The 25,713-nt window shown below is 36.1% G+C and overlaps 1 protein-coding gene across 1 annotated transcript in view; it reads left to right on the top strand.

Annotated features, from left to right (window-relative positions):
• The window catches only part of PLPPR1 (phospholipid phosphatase related 1), a 293,140-nt gene that overhangs the window by 143,116 nt on the left and 124,311 nt on the right, over window positions 1-25,713 (top strand). Inside the window, exon 2 of the mRNA XM_050761516.1 lies at window positions 9,755-9,862. Within this exon, the coding sequence (XP_050617473.1) occupies window positions 9,800-9,862 (63 nt within the window). The 5' untranslated portion in view covers window positions 9,755-9,799. The remainder of the gene's footprint in view (window positions 1-9,754; window positions 9,863-25,713) is intronic.

Raw genomic sequence — 25,713 nt, 5'->3', positions numbered from 1 at the left:
AACATTTCTGTAGACTGCTAAATAGTATTGTGGGTCCTAGGCACTGTCTACTGTGCCTAAAAGATAACATATCTCTGACCACAAGGGTTAGAATTGATCATTCTTTGGCACCACCATTATTTCTTTTTTATGAGTGCCTACAATACGTTGTTATATTTGTTGATATATTTTTCAGTCTCTTCTTGATATCTGTTAGCCCATAGAATACAGGGTATTTGACTAGTTTATTGCATCTAGTCATGCCTAATGGGACACCTGGCATGATTTAAGAATAAGTGAATGAATAAATTATATGGCTTGTTATGGTATTTTGAAACCTTTGTCACCAAGAAACTCAAATTCATGAGAAACACAGCAAGGCTGGGCTAAATGAGAATCTTGGTGGCTGCCATATGTGGTACTTCTTCAAAAAGAGTTGTGATGACTTTTGGTTCGAGAAGATAAAGTAAGACACTTTTCCCTATTCCTTTCACTAAGTACAACTAGAAAGCTTGGATGCTTTGTATAAAAGAAAAGAAGACTCAAGAGAGAAAAGTCAAACTGGATAAGGACTTCAGAACACAAGGAACAACATAGTAGTGACTTCTCAGGATTTTCTTTTGCCTCAAGTATCTCAGACCTGATATTGGAGAAGCTGGCAACCACAAATGCCAATAAGAGCAGACAAATGATGACCCAAGAAAAGCCTGCTTTTTCTAGCCAAAGGGCCTGGAAAAGGGTAGCCTGACAAGCCAGACAACTTTTAGATAATAACTCTCTTGACCCTAGTAAAATACCACAGAAAAAAACTGAGGCTCCACCTCCACCTCTGCTAGAAAAGACTGAGTTGAGTGCTTAGATGTCCACCCTTGCCAAGAGGTAAGGAGGCTCCCGAAACTCTTGCTGGGGTCAGGACAGAGGCCAAGTGGAGAGCCAGGACTTTATTTCTTGATGAGCAATGAGTATCTTCCCTCCCATAGTGTTAAGAGAGAATATGTGGGGAGCCAGGGTTTCTACTCCAACAGGCAGTAATGAGGCACTCCTACCTGCTCCTCACTGGGGTGGTATCAGAGGAAATCTAATGTGAAGTTAGAAATTTTGTGACCAATAACAATGCCACCTTCTTGCAGTATCTGTGGAGGCCACCTAGGGGCAGTAATGAGGTACGTCTGTCTCCACCAGGGTGGTATCAGTGGAGGCCTAGTGGGAGTGCTGAACTCCACCTCTGCTAAGCAATAACAAGGGGCCTCTCCCTAACCATGTATTATAGGAGGCCAAGTGGAGAACCTAGACTTCACCTTCACATGGCAGTTACAAAGTGACATTCCCCCTCCACACACTTGAGCAGTGTCAGGGGAGTTACAATAAAGCACAAGATCAAAAGAAACTTTTGAGCCTTATAATATCCTAAGGTTTTGATAAAGAATCACTCTTCATACCAAGAATCAAAAAGATCTCAAACTAATTATGAAAACACAATCAAAAGACACCAATGACAGGATAACATAGATGTTAAAATTATCTGAAAAGGATCATAGAACAGCCATCATACAAATGCTTCAATGGAAAATTACAAATATCTTTGAAACAAGTGAAAAAATAGTCTCAGCAAAGAAAGTAAGTTTTAATTACTGTAACTTTGTGGTATATTTTGAAATCAGAAAGTATGATGCTTCCAGCTTTGTTCTTTTGCTCAAGATTGCTTTGGTGATTTGGGGTCTTTTTTGGTTCCATAGGAATTTTAGGACTGTTTTTTTTTCTGTGAAAAATGCCATTTGAATTTTCATAGGAATTACATTAAATCTGTAGATCGCTTTGTGTAGTCTGGACATTTTAACAGTACAAATTATTCCAATCCATGAACATGGGATGCCCTTTCTTTTTTGGTGTCTTCTTCAATGTCTTTCATCAACGTGTACTGTTTTCAGTAGGCAGATATTTTACCTCTTTAAATTTATTCCTAAGTATTGTATTCTTTTCAATGCTATTGGGGATTGGCTCATTTTCATAATTTCTTTTTCAGATAGTTTGTTGTTAGTGTATAGAAACAAAACTGATGTATGTTTTGTATGGTGAGAGTTTTACTAAGGGTGTTTGTTATTTTTGTTTGTTGTGGTGAAAGGAATGAGAATATTCCACCATACTAAGTTTTGCTGAATCACTCTTCAAAATGGTTTTTCCAAATAGCACTTCTTTCAGTTGTGTAGAAGAGCATTTGCTGCTCCATATGGCCAACTTTTGATGCTACCAGTTTTACTTTCCTCCAGTTTCATGGATGTGAAACAGAAAACATTATTTTAGTTTTCATAACCTATTAATGAGGTTGTAAATATTTTCATGTTAGTCATCCGTATTTCTTCTTTAAATTGACTATACCTATTTTTCTATTAGGTTGTATAATTTATATAATTTCTATTAAGTTGTTAGTCTTTTCTAATAATTCCCAATTTTAACTTAATTTCATTTTGACATTGATTTGTATTTTTCACATTGTAAATTGCTTTTGAAAATGTGGACTGGTATAATAATAGTAAGGTAATCAACATCTGAATTAAATTATCTTTGAAATTAAAGGTTAACAAGGAAAGTCTGAGTAGAAATGGCTAGCTAGTAAAATGTAAATATAAAATACATCATTAATGTGGATGGACCTGAGTGGTCAAAAACGGTGAAGATATTTGTATCCCATATGAGTGCTTACCAATGGGTGACCTCAGCAGAGGAGGATTTTAATGATCAAGTGGATAGAATGACTTATGACCTGTGGGCACCACTCAGCCTCTTTCCCCAGTCACCCCTGTCAACGCCCAATGAGCCCATGAAAAAAGTGGCCATAGTGGCGGGGATAGAGGTTACACATGGGCTCAGCAACATGGACTTCCATTCACCAAGGTTGACCTGGCTACTGCCACTGCTGAGTGCCCAATTTGCCAGCAACAGAAACCAACACTGAGCCCTAGATATGGCACCATTCCTTGGGGTGGCAGGTTAATTATATTTGACCTCTTCCATTACGAAAAGGGCAGAGGTTTGTCCTCAATGGAGTAGACACTAACTCCGGATATGGATTTGCCTATTGGGCACGCAATGCTTCTGGCAAGACTCTACCATCCGTGAACTTACGGAATGCCTTATCCACCATCATGGTATTCCACACAGCATTGCCTGTGACCAAGGCACTCATTTTGCAGCTAGAGAAATGCAGCAGTGGCCTCATGCTCATGGAATTCACTGGTTGTAGCATGTACCCTATCATCCTGAAGCAGGTAGATTGATAGAATGGTGAAATGGCCTTTGGAAGTCACAATTACCATGCCAACTTGGTGACAATACTTTGCAGGACTGGGGCAGAGTTCTCCAAAAGGCCGTGTATGCTCTGAATCAGTGTTCAATATATGGTACCGTTTCTCCCATAACCAGGATTCATGAGTCCAGGAATCAAGCAATGGAAGTGGAAGTGGCACCACTCACCATCACCCCTAGTGATCCACTGGCAAAATTTTTGCTTCCTGTTCCCGCAACATTATGTTCTGCTAGCCTAGAGGTCTTAGTTCCAGAGAGAGGAACACTGTCACCAGGGGACACAACAACGATATGATTAAACTGAAAGTTAAGAGTGCCACCTGGAAACTTTGGGCTTCTCCTACCTTTAAGTCAATGGGCTAAGAAAGGAGTTACAGTACTGGCTAGGTTAATAGACCTGGAGTGTTGAGATGAAATCAGTCTACTACCCTACAACTTAGGTAAGGAAGAGTATGCATGGAAGTCATTAGGAGATCCATTAGGGCATTGCTTAGTATTACCATGCCCTGTGATTAAGGTCATTGGGAAACTACAACAGCCCAATCCAGGCAGGACTACAAATGGCCCAGACCCTTCAGGAATGAAGGTTTGGGTCACACCACAAGGAAAAGAAAACACAACCTGCTGAGTTGCTTGTTGAAGGCAAAGGGAATACAGACTGGGTAGTAGAAGAAGGTAATCACCAATACCAGCTATGAATGCTTGACCAGCTGCAGGAATGAGGACTATAATTGTAATAAGTATTTCCTCCTCCTTTTGTTAAAAACATGTTGGTGCACGTATATACTTGTACTAAGAAAATATCTTCGTTTTATTTACTTTATCATGTGACATAAGATTTATTTACTGCATATCAGCATTTAAGTATTGTTAACTTTATATATTTGGATTGGGGATTAGTACATTTCTGGTTGTATGAAGGATAGTTGTATTACATTAGACATAATTATGACCTTATTACTGTCTTTATGTGAAGATTACGCATAATCTCAGGAGATGTGTATGGGTTCAAGTTGACAAGGGGTAGACTTGTGATGGTTAATACTGAGTGTCAACTTGATTGGATTGAAGGATGCAAAGTATTAATCCTGAATGTGTCTGTGAAGGCACTGCCAAAGGATATTAACATTTGAGTCAGTGGGCTGGGGAAGGCAAACCCACCTTAATCTGGATGGGCACCATCTTATCAGCTGCCAGAGAATATAAAGCAGGCAGAAAAACTTGAAAAGGTTAGACTGGCCTAGCCTCCCAGCCTATGTCTTTCTCCCATGCTGGATGCTTGCTGCCCTCAAACATCAGACTCCAAGTTCTTCAGTTTTGGAATTCAGACTGGCTCTCCTTGCTCTTCAGCCTACAGATGGCCTAGTGTGGGACCATGTGATTGTGTGAGTTAATACTTAATAAACTCTCCTGTGTGTGTATAAACACACACACACACACACACACACACACACACACACACACATATTCCATTAATTCTGATTGATTATGTCTCTCTAGAAAACCCTAATACAATTAAGAAATTAAAAGAAATGTCCATACTACCAAAAGAGGTCTTATAGATTCAATGAAATCCCTATCAAAATTCCAATGTAATTTTTCACAGAAATAAAAACAATTCTAAAATTTGTATGGAACTACAAAAGATCTCAAATAGCCAAAGGAATTGAGAAATAAAAAAGAATAAAACTGAATGCATTACACTACCTAACTTCAAAATCTGTAAGCTATAGTGAACAAAAACAACATGGTCCTGGCATTAAAAACAGACATTTTGACCAATAGAGCAGTATAGACAGCCCAGAAATAAGCCCATATATTTGTGGTCAAATGATTTTCAACAGAGGTGCCAAGAAAGCACAAGTAGAGAAAGAATAGTCTCTTCAATAAATGGTGTTGGGAAAACTGGATCTATACAAGCAGAAGAACAAAATTGGACTCTTATTTCACACCACAAACAAAAATTAACTCAAAGTGGATTGAGTACTTAAACATTGAGACCTGAAACTGTAAAACTATTAGAAGAAAACAAGGGAAATGCTGTACAATATTGGACTGGACAAAGATGTTTTTAGATATGATCCCAAAAGCACAAGCACAAGCAAAATGTAAACAAATGGGATCAAAGAAAAAGGCTCTGCACAGCAAAGGAAACAGAGTTAAGAGACAACCTATAGATCAGGAGAAAATACTTTCAAACGTACATCTGATGAGGGGCTAATATTTAAAATATATGAAGAACTCAAACAATGCAATAGCAATAAAACAAATAACCCAATCTAAACATGGTCAAAGAATCTTTGTAGACAATTCTCAAAAGGACATACAAATGGCTAAGAGATATATATTATATATGTAATCTATATTAGATTATATATAATATATATAAAATATATAATCTAATATAGATTATATATTATATCTAATATATTATATATCTTATAATCTATTAAATATTTATAAATTTATATATTTATATATAATATATAATATATATATTTATGCTCATCACTGATTATCAGGGAAATACAAGTTAAAACCACAATGAGGTATTACTTCATACCTGTTAGAATGGCTATTATAAAAAAGATGAAAGATAGTAAGTGTTGATGAGGGTATGGAGAAAATAATGCTTGTGTACTGTGGATGGGAATGTAAATTGATATATCCATTCTGGAAAACAGTATGGAGGCTCCTCAGAAAACTAAGGATAGAATTTATCATATTATCCGGTAATCCCTCTTCTGAGTATATATCCAAAGGAATTGAAATCAGTATGCCAAAAATATATATGCATTCTCATGTTTATTGCAGCATTATTCACAATAGCCAAGATACTAAAATTACCTGGGTGTCAATTATCAATGAACGGATAAAGAAAATATGGTGTGTGTATGTGTCTATGTATGTATATACACACACATATATACACACACCAAATTACTATTGGGTGTGTGTGTATATATATATATATACACATACATATATATACATACATATATATACACACACACATACATACATAATACACCAGATTTTCTTTATCCATTCATTGATAATTGACACCTAGGCAGTATGTAATATAGTGTTACTATACTATTTGGTGAACATATATATGTAATATTGTAATGGAATACTATTTAGCCTTAAAAAGGGGGGAAAATAACATGGATGAACCTGGAGAGCATCATGCTAAATAAAATAAGCTAGGAACAGAAAGACAAATACCATATGATTTCACTTACATGTGGAATCTAAAAAAGTTGAAATCATAGAAATAGTGACTAGAATGATGGTTACCAGTGGCTGGAAGAGGGGGATGGATGGAAAAAGGGGAGATGTTGATAAAAGTTTCAGGTAGACAGGAGGCATAAGCTTTAATGATCTGTTGCACAGAATGGTAATTCTAATGATATATATTTCAAAATTCCTATAAAATTATATTTTAAATGTTTTTGGTAGTAAGAAATAAGCATGTGAGGTGATATATTTGTTAATTATGCTGATTTAATCATTTTATATTGTAAACATCAAGACACCACATTATACCTCATAGATATATATAACTATTAATCAATTTAAAGAAAAGTAGGAGGCAGCTAATGGGAACAGGGCATTTGGGGTTAAAAAATATTTTGGAACTTGGTGGTGGTTGCATAATACTGTGAAGGTACTCAATGTCACTGAATTGTATTCTTTAAGATGGTTAACTTTTTGTTGTGTGAATTTCACCTCAATCAATAAAAAAGATGGAAAAAATAAAAGTATAAGCCAAAGACTGGTAGAAAATACTGAAAATATGTATCTGGTAAAGATTTGTATATAGAATGTACAAAAAACCTTTACACCTTGAAAATAATAAGATGAACAACCCAACTATAAAAAGTATTTGAATAGACACTTCATAAAAGAAGATATAAAAATGGCTAATAAGCACATGGAAAGATACTCAACATAATTTTTATTAGCAAAATGAAAAAACCACAATGAGATATCATTTCACACCCAGTAAAATGGCGATAATAAAAAAGATAAACAATTAAAATATCAATGACAATGTGAAGAAATAGACTCTCATACATTGCTGGTGGGAATGTAAAATGGCATAACTACTTTGGAAAACATTTTAGTAGTGCTGTTAAAAAATTAAACATAACATATGACCCAGCAATTCTTTTAGGTGTCTAATATCCATGAGAAATGAAAATATAAATCCACACAAAGAATTGTACACAGATGTTATTAGCGTGGTCTTCCATAATATTGGATACAACTAAATATTGGATATAGCCAAAAATTCAAAACAATCTAAATTTCTACCAACTGGTAAAGGTGCGATAGCCATACCATGGAATATTATTCGGCAGTTAAAAGGAAAAAAAATTACTGAATGTGCAACAACATGAATGAATCTCAAAAATATGCTAAGTGAAGGAATGCAGAAATAAAAGGTCATGTATTATATTATTCTATTCATTTAAAATATCCAGAAAAGGCAAATCTGTAGATTCCAAAAGTAGATTACCTAGCTTTGGGATATGGTGAAGGAGTTGATGGTGGGAATTAACAGTAAATAGACATCATAATTCTTTTAGGGGTGATTAAAAAGTTCTAAAACCATTTTATGGAAAAGTTGCACAATTTGATAAATTTATTTAAAATACTGAATTGTATACTTAAAATGAGTGAATTGGTATATATAAAATATACCTCACTATAGTTACTCCCCTCTCTTTATTTGTGTGTGCGTGTGTGTGTGTGGCCATATATATGTAAAAAGCTTGGTTGCATTTTGGACCAGAAGAATGAAAATAAAGGGGCATTTCATATCCTAAAGTTTGTCTTGTATTCTCTACTTTATTGTTTATCCTTTATTAATTACATGGAGAAGCCATCTAAAACACTAGGTGTCTGATGCCTTTGCTTTTTCTGGTGCCTCTGCCTTCATGAACATGATTAATATTTAATTTTCTTTTCAGATATACAGCACTGTATTTGGCCAATGCTAACAGGAAAGTTCATTTATATCATAAATACTAAGTAAATTCTAAGATATTTGGGTTAAGGGCAAAATTAAAATGGTTGTCCATTTTAAAATGATGGTTGTCCAATCAATTCAATGTGTTTTCTACATATAGATTCCTTTCTTATTGAAGAAAATATTCATTCTTCCTAAATCCTAAAATAGAATGGTGAAATAACAGATGTAGTATGGGTATTATTTTATAGCAGAAAATATCCAATTTTAATTGAAAAAAATTAAGTTGCCTAAAACTTAGTGTGATTGGTATGGATTTATAAAGCACATAGTATTAAATTTGATGAGAGAAACTTTTAATTGACAAGTAAGGAGTCGATATCTCAAAAGGGAAGGATATGGATTTTAAAGTTTCGTTCTGGAAAAGGGCAGAGGGAACTTAGGAAGGATAGAAATGAAGACATTTAACATTAATGTCTGACCTTTAAAAAAGTATAGCTGGCCATTCAAATATACTAGTACTTCCTATGTTACCTTTCATACCGTAATCAAAATCTACAAGGACTGTTGGTAGGGATGACAGAGAAACAGAACAAATGAAAAATAATGACTTTAAGAGCAGATATCTGAAATGTGCAGTATTGCCTTGGCTAGAGAATAAAAAATGTACTGGGATTTTTTAAACTCTGGACTGGAAATTTCATTGAAGTTTAAAATCTTCATTGTATTAAGAAGAATCAAAACTAACTGATCTCCTAATGCAATTATATTTTCAGTTCAAAGCAGGGAAGATATGTTCTAATAAAATATTTAATGACAGTCTGCTATTGCCCAGCTACTCCATTCTTATAAGCTAAGTGAATGTCTTATAAGTTAAATGCAATGTGTTAGGCCTTTACTGTTTTATGTTTGGGTCACACACAGGGCTGAGGGAAACCAGTAAAACACATCAGTGGCATATTAACCCGAAGTTGTTCATGGCTGTGTATTCAAGGGAGCAAGGACAAATAATGGTCAAGGAAGGAAGTCAGGGATTGGTGCATCTGTACTAAATGTCAGCTTCAAAGGGAGAGACCAGAGCATAAGCAGACAGTTCTCTAGGTTGCAAATCGGGAGGATTAGGAACAAGTAAGAGAGATTCATGCAGGATGGATAGTAAAAAATGTTTTATACCAAAAATTGTATTTCATGGCATTAGGACAGTCTCCTGGGGTAAGACACTATGCAGTACTAGGCAATTAGAATTCCGTTCACTAGCTATGTGCACAAGGGGCTCCTGACCTGGTCATTTGGGATGTAAAACTGTTCATGGCAAGTATACATTATTTGCTTTTCATTGGAATGATTATTAGTCTGACTTGACTGTGTTGTAGATCACTGTTTTGCTTTTGTACACAGCCTGCTTATCTGGAAGGTAGCTGATATTTTTATGTAGGTACCTAAGGGACTTCTCAATATATGGTTCTTATACTATGCAACCTATTTCTATTTCAGTCTGGACAGTTTTAGACGGTGCAGTCTTGCTATATGGTGTGAGAAATGGCTGTAGGAAGCAACACTCAACGAAGTTATTCCATCATCCCGTGTTTTATATTTGTTGAGGTATGTGTATTTTTTAACCTTTATGAACAAATTGAAATAAAAGTAACAGTTTTTATTCTGATAACTTAGATTATTTTATAAAATTATTTTATGATTGGTAATTCAATTTTGATAGCACAAATGTTGGTAAAGAATTAAACTATGAAAAATGTTTCTTAAATAGGAAGTCATAGAGTAAGAACGTTTTTAAACTTCACCTTTGGGTTACAAAAATTGTGTTTTATTATATTTCTTCTATTTTCAACAATGATGTGAATGTTAACTATGAAAGAGAATGAAACATTTTAATTAAGTTGTTCATTAAAAAAAATCAATACCCTGTTTCAGGAAGTCAATAATGCAGGTATTTTACAGATGATGATAGTTCGTGGTCTTTTGCCTTGAAACCCAAATAAAGAAAAATAATCTTAGAGTTTACTATCTCCTCTGGACATTTTCGTTTAGTAGCATATTGGGAGCTTGTGCAATGTGTGATTTCTTTTGTCCTGAATTTCTTTGTTGAGTTGCTCCGACTTTGTATCAGCAGTTTTTCCAGCATCTTTTTGGTTAAATTTCCTGAACTCCTTTTGTACTCTACCTCCCTTTCTAGGTTTGCTATAGAGGAGACCAAGGCATGAATTTTTTAGGAAATTTGGAAAAAACTGCTTTCTAGGTTATCTCAAAATAAGATATTATTGTATCTGCCTTATCAAGAAAATAGGGCATCTAGTAGTGGATCGGTTTTTTTAGCCTAAAGATCAGACCTAAAATATGACAGTGTAGAGAGCTGAAAAGTAAGTATCTTGAACTTCCCGTCTGGGTAACTGCGGGATAGTCTCCACATCCCAGGGGTGAGCTGTAGCATATTCTCTTTTATGGCATCTTTTTGGCTGACTGTGGGAGAAATGTGTGTTGATCTACTTTATTATCCATATAAAAACAAAGTTGGGTTAAACCACTACTTATATTAGCAAAAATGTGCTTTCTGGAGATGTGTTGTTTATACAAATCCTGTGAAACATTTAGACAAGAACTTTTATGTTCTCCAACTTGAAATAACTTTACCTGCCTATATAGTCAGATAATTTTGAGCATTCTGATTTTTGATCAAATATATGGCTGTTTGGCTGATCATTGAGTTTCACCTTATAGACATTGGTTGGTACTTTTAGACAAACAAATATTTCATAATGATTTATTTTCTGGTGATATTTGATAATCTGTTCGTGTTGCAGAATCAGGTAAAGATAGGAGAGAAGGTTTGAACAGAGATGTTAATACAAGCGAAGGTACATATAGACTCAATTTAAGCTAAATCTCTGAACAGGTAAACAAAGAACTCATCATTCAACCAAAAACACATATTCTTAATACATTGTATTTAACTTGCTATACAATGCCAAAATAACTCCATTCAGATAATAGTGATAATTATATATATTGTGAGTTCTGGTTACTGTTCTTCTTATTGATATTGTGGTGAAGGGAAAAAATCATTTTTCCTGCTGCTCATGTGAGACGGTTAGAAGGTATAACAATAGTACCTTTTTCAGTGTTTGCTTTCTCTTTTGTTATATGAAAAATAATTTTTAAGTAGGCTGGGGGAAGTTCGAGAATAAGTCATCTATCATCATCTTAATCCTCCCTGCAGCAATTCTATTTTATATTTTCTTAAAAATCAAGCAGGAAGCAACCCTCAAAGTGAGACGTTTAATTTATTGCTGGAAGCGGTAGTCTCCGAAGATTTTCAGCTCTCTAATGTGTGAATGATGAGCTTGGCCGGTGGAGCAGCAACAAGGGAGATAAATTAGTCCTTCTGTAGCTTACCCTGACACAAACATAAATAGAAGTCTAAAAATCTGGGAGAGAAAAGATGTTTTTTTCTTTTTCTTGTTGTATTGTTGGTCTTATTTTGCATGGAAGTTTAGCATGTATCAGTGACCTCTCAGAAACAGGCAGGCAAAAGGGAAGGAAAACAGGACACAGAAGACATCGAGGGGGGAAGGAGGTGAATCTCAAAGTGGCTCTCATGATTCTCATGTATTTCATTCATCAGATACCTATATTATTATTATTGTTTACCTATATTATTCCAGATACTATAACAAGGATATCACAAAACTTGGTATAAAATGTCAACTTGACCAATGAATATCTTTTCGATGTTTTTTAATTTTGAAAGAATTTAATCACAGAAAGTAATTGACATCCCTGCACCTACCATCAAGACAAAATCTTAAAGTTTTGTCATATTTGCTTCGAATGTTTTTGTCAAGGAAAATAAAATGTTACAGATATGGCCAAAATCCTATTGTCCTGAAGCCAGAAGTCATTATATGTATGAAGTTTGGGGGTTCTTTTCCCTATATCCCATGCATATTTTATATTTTCCTACATATGTATATATTCACAGATAATATTTTAGGAAAATTTTACATAAATGACACTATGCTGAACCTTTCTTTTGCAACTTGCCTTTTCATTCCACATTATGTTTCTGAGATTTATCCAGATTGGCAGTCCATTCATTTTAATTGTTGCAATTTATTGTATTGTGCAAATATACCTACTGAGGAACAGTTTGTTTATGCATTTGTTTGCTTAATATGCTTTTTCACTGTCATAAATGTTTTTGCAGAAAATATTCTTATTTTTGTCTCTGTGTGCATATATGCAAGAGCTCTCTTAGTATAACACATAGCAGAATTGCTAGGGGATAATTATATTCGCCAGTTGTTTTCTGCTGCATTATAGAAGCAACCTTGATATTTGTATATCAGTTTCTTTGAAGAAATTTTAAAAAGCTCTATTATTACTTTTATGAGTATGTCATATATTCTGTAGCTTTTTTTTCAATTACATTATCTGTAAGTGGCAGCACATTTATTTCTTCTTTTCCAATTGTCATGTTTTTACTTTCTTGCCTTGTCTTATTGCTTTGGTTAAGACCTCCCGTGCAATGTTGGATAGAGGCAGTGGTAGAGAACATCTTTGCCTTGTTGCCGACTTTAAAGAAAATACTTCAAGTGTTTTACTATTGAATTATGAATAAATGTGGATTTTTACTTTTTTCTTGCTCCCTACCATCATCTAATTTTGATTACTTAATTTGTTTTAATCCCCCATTTCCTTCCTTTATTGGTTATAAATTATAGATATTTCTTAAAATTACTTTAAAATTTTAAATATACATACTTGACAACACAAACTGAAGTTCATCAATAGCTCCATGATTCTCTTAAACAAGCAATGACTGTTCTTTGACTACTTTGAGCTCTTATATGTCATCCTTCATTTTTATATTTTCCTTAAATTTTTCACCTTTTTTTCAGTTGGGCTTCTTTGAATTTACCTGTATTCATCAGTTTCTTTGCTTACTATTCCTCTCCTACTGTAATTTCCTCATGAAGTTTATCCTTTAGCAATGCTTTCAGCAAGAGTCTAGTACTGTTGATGAAGAGATTCAAACTCTGAAGAGATCTATTCTGAGCTAAATATGAGTGACCACACTCTGTGACACAGCCTGCAGGAGACCCTGAGAACATGTGCTCAAGGTGGTGAGGGTGCAGCTTGGTTTCATACATTTTAGGGAGAGATGAGACATCAATCAAAGACATGTAAGATATACATTGGTTTAGTCCAGAAAGTGGAACAGCTTGAAGGGGAGAGCTTCCAGGTTATAGGTAGATTAAAAAAATTTCTGATTGGCAATTGGTTGAGTCATTATCAATAGAAAGGAATGTCTGGTTTGATAAGAGGTTATGGAGACCAAAATTTTATCATACAGATGAAGCCTCCAGGTAGCAGGCTCCAGAGAGAATAGATTGTAAATGTTTCTTATCAGACTTAAAGTGTGTGTAGATGGTAAATGCTGGTCAGCTTTTCCTGAATTCCAAAAGGGAGGAGGGTATAATGAGGCGTGTCTGACCCTCCAACCTTGTCATGAGTTGGGGGGTTAAATCCCCACCCCCTTGTGCTCTGAACTTTCAATATAATATGTCAAAGTGTGAATTTGTACTATCTAGGACTTATTGTGTATCTTGAATATTAAGTCATGTTTGTCACTAGCTCTGTAAAACTCTCAGCCATTGCTGCTTCAGATATTTTTTCTGCAACGTCTATGTGTATCTTCTCATTCTTTCACTCCATCTCTTAGCCCATCTTGTTGCTGTTTATTTAATTTCCAGAAATTCTATGTGTGTTTTTAAAATTATTTTTATAGTGTCATTTTCTGTGCTTATGGTTTTGTTTCTTTTGTCTTTAATTATATTAAATGTAATTATATATTTTCAGATTATCTGAAATTATTGGCACTGTGATCCTCCTGTTGGTTGTGTCTGCTGTCTTTAGCTCATGGTGGACTGTTTCCCTATATTTGTGGTTTTTGTTTAGCTCCAGTTTAGCAGAGCTTACTTCTTCTCTAAGGTTCATGTAGACCTTAGGTGTTGAGAGTATCACTTTGGAGGGATTTTTCATAAATGTTTGTTGCCCTTGGGTTTAATTTCCATATTCAGCAACCAAACTTGCAAAGTCTCAAACGTATAGTCAAAGTTGATCTTTCCTTGTAGTCTTCCTATACCAGCAGGTGGATTATATAGAACGCTTTCAGTTTACCTGTGAATTGAAAGGGAAGGAGAGAGGGATAACCATTGTTTGTAGATATTTGCAGTCAACGTTTTCATGCCATTGTTGTTTCATGAATGCATTCATTCATTCATTCATTCCACAAACACTTATTCAGTAACTACATTTTTCCCCAAGGCATTATGTCTTTTGCCATTTTGGATACTTTACATAGTAACTACCCCTCTGTAACTTGGATCTCACTAAGTTCTTCATAGAGCCTGGACTGTTGGGCCATGCTTGAAATGTGTGTGACAGATCCAGGGTGGGAATGAGACATATATAGGCTGCTCATAGTGGAATGCTGATGTGCATTCTCTTGGTGATTTTAATTGTATGAGCAGAGTTTTGACTTGGGAATTTTTTTTATTTGTGGCAGTTCATGAGGAGAACAGATGCCAACCAGCATCGACAATTCAAAGTTGGTGATGACTGAGGAGCCTGCCTGGGACTCACCCAGAAGGCTGAAATGGTGGTAGAGAAGCTGCCTGACAGTACGACGGGCAACATAAAAGGTCTTATGGGGATCCCAAGTCAGGAGCAGCATTGCCCCTGGTAATCCTTGAATTTCTTATAGACCAAAAGGAGAAGTTAAGATGCCACTGGAGAGAGAACAAAGTTTGTAGATTACGAGAGCACCTACAGGGAAAAGCTGAAAGGCAGAGGATTCACAGTGGGAGGAAAGCAGAATGGACCAAGAAGTATGTGTAATGGACATGGCAGGCAGTTCTGGAAACCAAATCCTTGAATGATAGACATTCAGAAAAACTTCTGTTTTGTACATCTCCCAGTCACAACTGATCTTGAAATGTATCTTGTAGGCCTGGCCAAAGCCCTTAAAAATAGGATAGTGATTTTAAAGGCCAGCATATAAACTTTTCTATTGCTTATCAGACAGAATCACTAAAATCTGAAGATAGTCCACAATGATATTTCTGGCTGACAGGTCGTAGCTCTTTACTGCTCTGGTTCTACCAGAGCAAGCTGAAACAATGCTGAGCCAGACAAAAGCTAGAGGAGTCAGATGATGCAGGAAAAGGAGAAAATTGACAATCTTTAATGAACATGAGGACATTTATTTTCTCATCATTTTTTTCTCCTTAAACTCATAACATTACTTTTTGTTAGAATAAAGGTACTTAAACATACCCAAAAAATTAAAAATAGAGATAAAAATTCAAATAGTCTGTGATTTTCATTCTTAATCCTTTTTCCCTTCCTTCTGCCTTCCCTTCTTCCTTCTCTCCCATTCCACTTCTGATACTTTCTCTCTTCCTGCTTTCTTCCTCTTTCCTTTTTTTCACTGTCATTTCAGCAACACTTCTCATGCTTGAGGTTCTTTTTGTAAAAAGGATTTCTCTGAGGAAAAACACATTATAATTGGTGAGTGAAACATCTGAAAAACAAGAATGTAAACTTCTTGAGGTCTCTCATGACTTCTCACAGCTAATACCAGGCATATTTTCCAAAATGCTTAAGACTGAGATGTCCTGTTTGACAGATCTTCCCAGACATTGGTGGATTCCTCTCAAGACAATTTTACCGTTTTCTCTACGAAACCATTAACAACTCAGCCAAAAAAGCCAAAAGTCTCTTTTAAATATATTTGTGCTAATAGCAACTCTAAGTGGAGCTTAGTTGCCAGAGCAGACAATATTAAGTACCAGAAATTGGACAGAATGAATGAAATTGTTGTTTGATATATACAGGTCTGACAGTTTTATCATTTTGATGGTTGCTCATACTTGCAATTTTTATTGCCTATTTTTGACAACTCATTTTTCTCAGCTTGAACCTAGCAGGATATTGTTATAAATTGCAGATTGCAGATAAATAATATCATGAAGTTCAGCAAGAACTTGATGATTTCGAGTGTCTTTCCCTGGGGCCAGAACTTAAGGAATTCCACATCATCACTTTTGGACATCGAATGCCATTTCAATGTTTCCCTTGTTTTGTGTGTCTCAGGTTTTGAAAAACGAATGTCTCTTGGCCTTGCTTCGGCCGTTTACTTGCAGGTACCCAAATTCAGCAGTGCTGACTGCCCTGCTCCTGAGACTCGGATTGCAACTCTTATATTTTTACATTTAAGTAACATCGAAAGCTTTTTCTCTAACGAAGCAAAAGAGGCTTTTTAAAAACTCTACTGGATCTTATTAAGTATCATAATTTTATCCTTATATAGAATGAGTGAGAAGAGAAAATAATTTGATGTCAAAAGCACAGGGTTTGAGTCCTGGCTCTGCCATTTATTGCTAGTATAAACTTGGGGAATTTCTTTGGACCCCAATTGCTTCATCTGTGAAATGGAAATAAAAATGACTTCCTTATGGGAACTTTTGGGGAAAGAAATGTGGCAATATACCTGAAAGTGCTTGCCAAGAGGTAGGTAATTAATAAATATTAACATGAAAATAATGAAAAACAGCTTCTACCCAATATAAAACAATGAAGATGAAAAGTAAACCAACCAACACACACACACACACACACACACACACACACAACCTTGACACTAAGAGAGGTACTCTGTATAGTTTAATCCCTAAAAATGTGACACTGCTGGGCTTGAATATTTTTATAATAAGATGGTTACTGAATAAGGTTTCAAACAAAGTAATAAAAATTTTTGAGAGTCTTTTAAATTGCAGTGACAAATATAAAGTACTTTTGCATGCATTTTCTTGCTAAACATCATTTGACTAGTGTTTGCAACATCGGAACAAGGACAATACCAATATTCAAGTATCTATTTTTCATGGTATTGAAGTATCAGTGTTAAGTTCTAAAATGAGCTATGGTTTCCATCATCCTTTATCCCTGTCTTTAGATGCTCTTCCAATTGAGTGAGAGTTCCTCTGTTTTTCAGCATTGAGGCTCTCCAAGTACAGTATTTTGAGATAAAGTCCCCTGTTAAAATAAATTGTCACAAAGAAGAGAAGAGAATGTAGGACTAAGAAAATGGGTTTGGCACTGGAGGGCAAGGAATCAGGAAAGAAGGAAATACTGCTCTCAGAGAAATCAGGTGGTTAGATTCCAAGGGAAGGACTGGGAGTTGAGCATGGAAATGTCCCACCCCCGGTCTTTCTATAATTCCCCTACTATCCCCTTTTCCTATTTTCCTTAATGGTTCATCCTTCTCTCCCCACCCTGCCCTTTCAGAGATAATAAAGACCCAATCTGACTCTAGGTGGGTGGGGGCGGGGGCGGGAATACAAATTTCGTAAGTATAAAATACACAGCCTCACTAGTAATCTATAAAATGGTAATGATAATAACTGTAACATACCATGGAAGGATTTTGAACGAGAAGGGATAAGGTCAGAATGAAAGTGCTTTTGCTCTTGTCAACATTTTGATGAAATAGATAAATCTGCACATATCTTAAGATATATTATTCAGGTTTCAGATTTTTTTATAGCCCCAAATATTGGTGTTATATCATTAAATACACCATATTTGACATGTGTATGGTATTTTAGTATAAAACTGGAGTACTAAAAAACAGTAGGATAATATTGACCCTATGCAATAGAAATTCATCTTCACTTTTTAAATTTCAAATGTAAAGGTATACAGGAGATAATTGGTTTACTTAAGGCTACATTGCCAGTGGATGTTACAGTTGAGATTTAAATGTAACATAAATGCAACTCTTATATTCCTTCTACTACAAATATGTAGGCATAATTATTGGTCTCAGAGTCACATTCAGGAAGTCAGCTTTCTCCACTGGAGAACGAAGATAGAGTAAGGAAGTCCTTTCTGATATGTTCAGACATACAGAAATGTTGCAATATGAACCTTCTATAATATGCCCTCCTTTAAGAGCTTAAAGAATATTTTTATATTTTAATCCAGGTAAATCTCAACTATCTGGAACTCTTGATACAGGCTCATTTTGTTTGATGGAGGTTTAGCTGATAGGAATCAGAAAACTCCTTTGATGTCTATAACTGCTGGGTAACATTCTTTTAAAAATGTATTTTGAGTGATTTCAAGCATATTCTATATAATAAAACATAATAATTACTCAAGTACTTACAACCAGCTATATAAAATCTTAACATTTTGACATTTGGTTCAGATTTAAAATAAAATAATAAAAGCATAACTGATACAGTTGAAGCTCCCATGAACCCTTCCATATAGGATCTTGTCTTTCTCTTTGCCTCTCCAGTGATCATCACCAAACTGAATTCAATGCATGTAGTTTTCTAAGATTTGAACAATTTTTTTTTTTTTTTTTTTTTTTTTTTTTTTTTGAGACGGAGTCTCGCTCTGTCGCCCGGGCTGGAGTGCAGTGGCCGGATCTCAGCTCACTGCAAGCTCCGCCTCCCAGGTTTACGCCATTCTCCTGCCTCAGCCTCCCGAGTAGCTGGGACTACAGGCGCCCGCCACCTCGCCCGGCTAGTTTTTTGTATTTTTTAGTAGAGACGGGGTTTCACGGTGTTAGCCAGGATGGTCTCGATCTCCTGACCTCGTGATCCGCCCGTCTCGGCCTCCCAAAGTGCTGGGATTACAGGCTTGAGCCACCGCGCCCGGCCAGATTTGAACAATTTTCTAAAATGCATTTACTTTTACCTTAAAAAGTTCAAAATGCTGACTGGCCATGGTGGCTCACGCCTGTAATCCCAGCACTTTGGGAGGCCGAGGCGGGTGGATCACCTGAGGTCGGGAGTTTGAGATCAGTCTGACCAACATGGAGAAACCCCGTTTCTACTAAAAATACAAAAAATTAGCCGGGCATGGTGGTGTGCGCCTGTAATCCTAGCTACTCGGGAGGCTGAGGCAGGAGAATTGCTTGAACCTGGGAGGCAGAGGTTGCGGTGAGCCGAGATCGAGTGCCACTGCACTCCTGCCTGGGCAACAAGAGCAAAACTCCGTCTCAAAAAAATAAATAAATAAAAATAAAGTTAAAATGCTGAGCACAATTACATGTAGTTTCGAAATAAGGTATTGAACACAGATTGTGATTGTAGGCTATCACAGTTGTAGATGTTAGGAAATTGGACCAAATACATATATTGATCCAGGCTAAATATTCTAAATTGGCATTTTAAAAAAATCTCTGCTAAAACTGACCTTAATCATTAGTATGTGATAGTTTTGCCATAATAACAGACTGTGCCTAACTCTCTGTGGCTTAACATTCTTCACAAGCTGATTTCTCACACTGCCAGTCCCATGTATGTTGGTGTGAGAGCTTGTTCATCACAATCACTCAGGGACCCATCCTGTTGGTATCTCCATCTCAACAAGCTTTCACAGTCACTTTGGTAAAGGGAAACAAACAAACATGGTGATTCACAACACAGCCTTTTATAGCTTCATATTTAATTGATACAGGTCAGTTCCACTCACATTTTGTTAGCCAAAGCAATGGAAATGTGGCCATGCCCCACTTCAAAGAGAGTAGGGAATTGCATTCTACAAATATATTGAAGGGAACGAGATTCTTTATAGCCTAATGACTACCACAGTTCCCTCATGGTTTAATCTCTTCCTACTGAAAAGTAAGTCCCAAATCATCCAGATAATAAAAGGTTTTACTTAGACATATTCTAGTTCATAAAGGCATTTGCGTGTGCTTGCTGGGTTTTTTATTCATTAAATAATTTATATAGTAAGTGGTGCTGATAGCATTCCCTGTCACTAAAGAGTTCAAGCAGAGACCAGTTTGCCAAGTGGCAGGAGGCTGAAGAGAAGATTCTAGCACTACATGAGTGACTGGACTAGAAGACCATTAACATTTCCTTATGACTCTGAGTACCTGTCATTCCAAAGACGACAGTCCTAGTGACAACCATATATCCCGAAGTATCTGGCATCTCCCAGCTTCTACGCCAGCTTTCCTCAATCTGCCACCTGCTTTATGTTGTTTTCCAGACCACCTTGTCCTTATGCTGTATACCATGTGGTAACATCACAAGTTCCCTGTAAATTTCCCTGAGAATTAGCATTACAGTACTTTCAACCAAGCATTCTTCATAATGTGGAATGAATATACCAATACTTTGATCTTCATAGAATTTTACATTGTTGCCTTACCTCATGGGGCATAGGCCCAGGCAACCATTCCAAGATAATGACAGACTCTGAAGTGAACATATATTTGTAAGAACTATAAAAGATAGCATCTTGTCTAATGCAGTGTATTATTTTGCATAGGTAGCTGGTAAATTCATTCTTTGCTTTGTGATGCATTTTTCTCTTGCTGAATTAATCCCTCTTTGAATATAATATCAACCAATCTAGACCATCATTGACACATGTGGCTGGCCAAGGTATTAGAATTTCTCTTGAATCTTAATTACAAAATTACATGAAGCATAATTTTTAAGCTAATGCAGTGCTATAATAATTTAAGACAACTGCCATTCTAATCTATCTCGGAGCCTATAAAAACAGACTTTACAGGAAGTCTACTTTTAAGAGGATGAAATATAAAATGGCAATCTTGAGAGAGTAGGTTAGCAATGTTTAGCAAAATTTTCAAGTCTTTGTATTCTTCTTAGGTCCCAAAAGAACACTCCTAATAATCTATCTTACCGAAATAATCATGAATATGACAGATTTTGCTGCAAGATAACATCACAAAATTGTCAATAATTATGAAAAATAAAATTCCCAATATTAAACTTCAGAGTATTGGTTTTAAAATTATTGTCCCTCTATATAGTGGAACACTATGCATTGATACAAAATTATATTGTTAAGGAATTAACCTCATGAGGAAATATTCAAATTAGATAGTTAAGTGAATGCGGGAGGGAATGGCTTCAAAGCAGTATGTAATCTGAGTTTCTCCAGGCTTCGCCAGTACATGAATATAGATGACAGTCATGGTATCAGTAAGAACTAAAACACCAGTATCTGTTACTCAGACCTGTTCACAGGGGATTCCAACAGCTCTACACAATTGCCCAGTTGAGCCTGAGATTTTCATCTGTGTTCATGAAGCAGTCTCTTGCCTTGTTACCCAAAGAACTAGCCACCTTTTTATCAACTTTGGTCATGCATGTCTGTTTCCTCAAGCAAAGAAACCATGTAAAGTTGCCTCACCCTGTCATTGCTAGCGTTACTTACAGGAGGGATGCTAATATTGACCTGCTAATATTATACTTTCTCCACACAGAGGCGGGAAGAAGCTTTGCTCCCAAACTTGATGTCTCACTGTCACCTGAACATCAGTGAGGTGCTGTGTCTTAGGGACAAATATTTAAGGCAGACTTCCTTGTCTTTCCTACTATCATTTTTTACTTTTACTTTCTCTATGCAGATTAATTCATAAAAATGGCTTTTGTGAACCATCAGACTCACTAACTTCTCAGATATGCCAGGTGTGTTAGTCATGGCAATAGATATTGCAGGCTCCAAGCCAGATAACCTCTCCATTCCAACTGGGCAAGACAGATGTAAAATGTGATGCCTTTTTGGAACTATGTGCCTATCGAGTGTATGCCTAGAAAGAAAAGGTATGCACCAAAATCAGTGTCTTTTTCTGGGTGTTGGGATTAAAAACACATTTTGTGCATTGAACTTGTATTGCTTTTTATCAGAAAAAATAAAAACTATGTTTAAAGACTGCATTAAGTTATTGATGTGTGTAGTATGAAATACAGAATTCTTTATACAAAGTTAGAGACTGGTTATGTCTTCTGCGATTTGAAAACTATTTATATTCACAAAAGATCCAAAGACTTATATCATTTCTCAAAGCACAATAGAAATAGAGTTTCTAATACCCGATTATTTTTACAACACATTCTATGTGGTTTTCACCAATGCCAAGCCTTAGGGAGTATGACTATAAATAATTATACTCACGTTTTACTTGTCAGTCTTGTTTAGGAAAATAAATAATGTTTGAGTAATCTGAATTTCTTTTATTTTAGGTTAATAAATTGTTCATTATATCAAATAAATAGTTTTCCTTTTTTTCAGTCTTAGTGCTATATTTTCTACATATACTTGTCTACGTAGTTCTGGCCAGCATACCCACTGGTATTCTCAGTCTTTGTGGTACCTGTTACATCAGTAAAGAATCTGTGCCCTACTCCCATGCCCATGAACCTACCACCACCAAAAACATCCCACCCCATAGTTAATGATAAAAGCATAGACTCTTAGAGCTAAATGGGGCCTTAGATCACTTATGCAGATTCATAGAGGTTAAGTAACTCGTCTAAGATCATACAACTGATTACTAACTGAGTTCACAACCAAACCTGCAGGTCTTGATTCTGTCCCAATCAATGACAAATTTCATATTCAAAAATTTCAAAAGCTGAACTATAAAACTTCAAAATGTTTGTAGCAAGAATGATTTCATAATGAGCAGTGTGGTATATCTTCACCTACATAACATGAGAGGTGGAGCCTTCAAGATTAGGAGAGCCCAGGGTCTACAAAGATTCTATAGGAGCTTCAAGTCACCTGTCTGAAGGGGTCAGGAAAGCCAACCAGAGGAAGTTCCATGTAGACCAATACCTGAAGATGGTTAGGTGGTATTCAAGTGAAGGTGGAGGCTCATGGGAGAAGGGCTTCAGAAGGAAACGATAGCTTGGCATGGACCAAGACTTATAAAGGTACTGAGAATTCAAAGAGCTGAAAGAGTTTCAAGGCTGGAGCTTAAAGGATGAGACGGGGAGTAGTGACAGGAGACTGGCAAGGTAGACAGAGGCCAAATCGTACAGTACCTTGCAGGCCATATTATGCAGTTTATCGTAAGGGCTTTTGGAAACAAAAGCATTCTTGAATATTTTGAGTTTAGACCTTACCTGGTGATATGAGATCACAGAAGTGGTGCCGAGAACCTGGCGTCATGGAAAGGAGACATGAGCTGAGATTTTCACTATTTACAATAGATGTCATATTCCTTCAGACTGCAGAATATCTTTTTCAGAGGGGAACAAGTGTCATGGCCCCAGTGCTCTCACTGCCCACTTTCCCTAATACATAGTAGACAGATAAAAATGTGAAAGGAACTTTGTTATTGAAAAACTTCTGAATATAAGGGATTGCATTCTGAACTACTATGTCACCCTTTCTTGTAACGCAGGAAACTTAAAAACACAATCTCAATGGTTGGCCTAACTTTGATGCTTTGCAAAACTGCTTTGGTTTATCTGCTAGTCCCTGTGGCAGGGGCTTGAAAATATTTTCCCAAGATTTCTAACCAGCATATGTAAGTACAATAACTTTATTCTCTGTCCTAATGTCAACTCTTCTGCCTATTTTCCCCATAAATTTACTCCTTCACCAGACCATCGGTTAGAAAAATGTGGTCACTCTAGCATCAGGGTATCTGATACTTTTTCTCCTGATGCATGATCTGTTGGATATAAAAGTGATTTGTTTCCCCATATAAGTAATTTTTCATAATTGGACTGGCAAAGTGCTAACTCATCCATATACTCATATTTTCTTTATGAGCAACAGCTTGTATTTGAAAAATGAGACACAGAAAAATAAGGTACATCTATGGCTGAGATAGAGATCTTTATCTCTGAGGTACTAGTTAGCCTATATGGAGATTTATTAATAGCGTTTGGTTTCACTAGCACACTTTTTTCATACTGCAGCACACAGACCACCTGCTTTGGAGTGATTGGAGTTCTTGTTAAAATTCTGAACCCAACTACTGATTTTAATCAGAATGGGATGAAACTAGAGATTTGCATTTTATAAGTTTTCAGGTCATTCCAGTAAAGCTTGAGAACTAAATGAATAAAGAACCTCATTGTGGGAAGGTATACCAATAGAGTGTGGGAGATGTTCATTTTCTCATGATCTATCCCCAGGGGCCTTGCAAACAGTTCTGGAAAAGATAGGATTCTCTGTCCTCTTCCTGAGGCTGTTCTCCAGCTGTAGGAACATGCTAGGTCAACAAATAGACTATAATTGACGGGGCATATGGCACTCCCAGGAGCAACCCTCAACTAAAGAAGGAGGGCTGATGGTAGATAAATAATCCAACTTCCTCATTCCTCAGTGGGACAATTCATAGGAGTTTGATACAGTCTCTGAAAAGGTACCAGCAAAATAGAATGCCAGTTGCCCATAGTGATAACACTCATTAATGGACTTAATTGGCTTCCCTCCCTTTCCCATCCCATCCCGTCCCTTTGGGAAGTGATCCCATCCAACATGCTTCCTGGGATCACTTCACAAATAAACTGCTTAGGCCCACATCATTGTCTCAAAGTTCACTTTCTGGGAAACCCAGTAAGGCGGAGAATACATAGAGAGTAGAAAAACTTTATTCTAGCAAAACTAAGTGATAAGATTTGAAGGATAGAAAGTTAAAACAATTTTTAAAGAGATTTGAATTAAATCTGAGAGCTATGTGACCCAGGGTACTTATTACCTAATTAAAATTAAGTCAGTGTAGACAATTTCATTTTATTTATTTTTCATGTTGTATGCCATTATTTCTGTGTAGGTCCCCATCCTTCTGTGAAATTTAATGTGTTCCACATCCTTCCCAACCAATGCATTTTAATCATTTGGTATTAAACCCTGCAACTTTTCCTTGAGAACATCTTCAGCTTTTCTGGGGATAAATATTTGGTATACATTGCATGGAATGTATATAACTTAAAAATTCATTACTTTTCTTTTGATATTAGTAAAATAAATCACAGAAAATAAAGTAAAATAATCACAGAAAAAAAGTAAAGACTCATTTTCCCTGGAACTACACGTTATTAGACCCAATTTCAATTTTCCAATCCGCTTGTGCTGCTATAAGAAAATATATGAGCCCGAGTGAATTATAAAAAAACAGAAAAGTATTTTTCATGGTTCTGGGGGCTGGAAAGTCCAAAATCAAGCTTGTCTGGTAAGGGCTGCATCCTCTGGAGGGGACAAACCATGTCCTTCCATGACAGGACAAAACGGCAAGAGAGCTGAATGCTGTGTGAAGCCTCTTTCATAAGGACCTAAATTCTATTTGAGAGAGGAGCCCTCAGAGTCTAATCATCTTTTAAAGTCCCACCTGTTAATACTATCACTTTGGCCATTAAGTTTCAACACCTGAACTTTGGAGGAGACATTGAAACCATTAGCACCTAATAATTTCAACTCTATACTGTTAAAATATAAGTTCCTCCTAGCTGATATTTCCTCAAACTCTTCTTTGGCATCTCCTAAGATGAAACACTTTGAAGCTAAAATATAGTATGCTTTATTTTCAGCTCTGGAGTAAGACAGCATGGTATTTTAGGGAAAGTTTGGATTTCAGG

The sequence above is a fragment of the Macaca thibetana genome, chromosome 15 (assembly GCF_024542745.1).
Source record: "Macaca thibetana thibetana isolate TM-01 chromosome 15, ASM2454274v1, whole genome shotgun sequence".
NCBI lineage: Eukaryota > Metazoa > Chordata > Mammalia > Primates > Cercopithecidae > Macaca > Macaca thibetana.
This window is presented reverse-complemented; position numbering and strand designations above follow the sequence as displayed.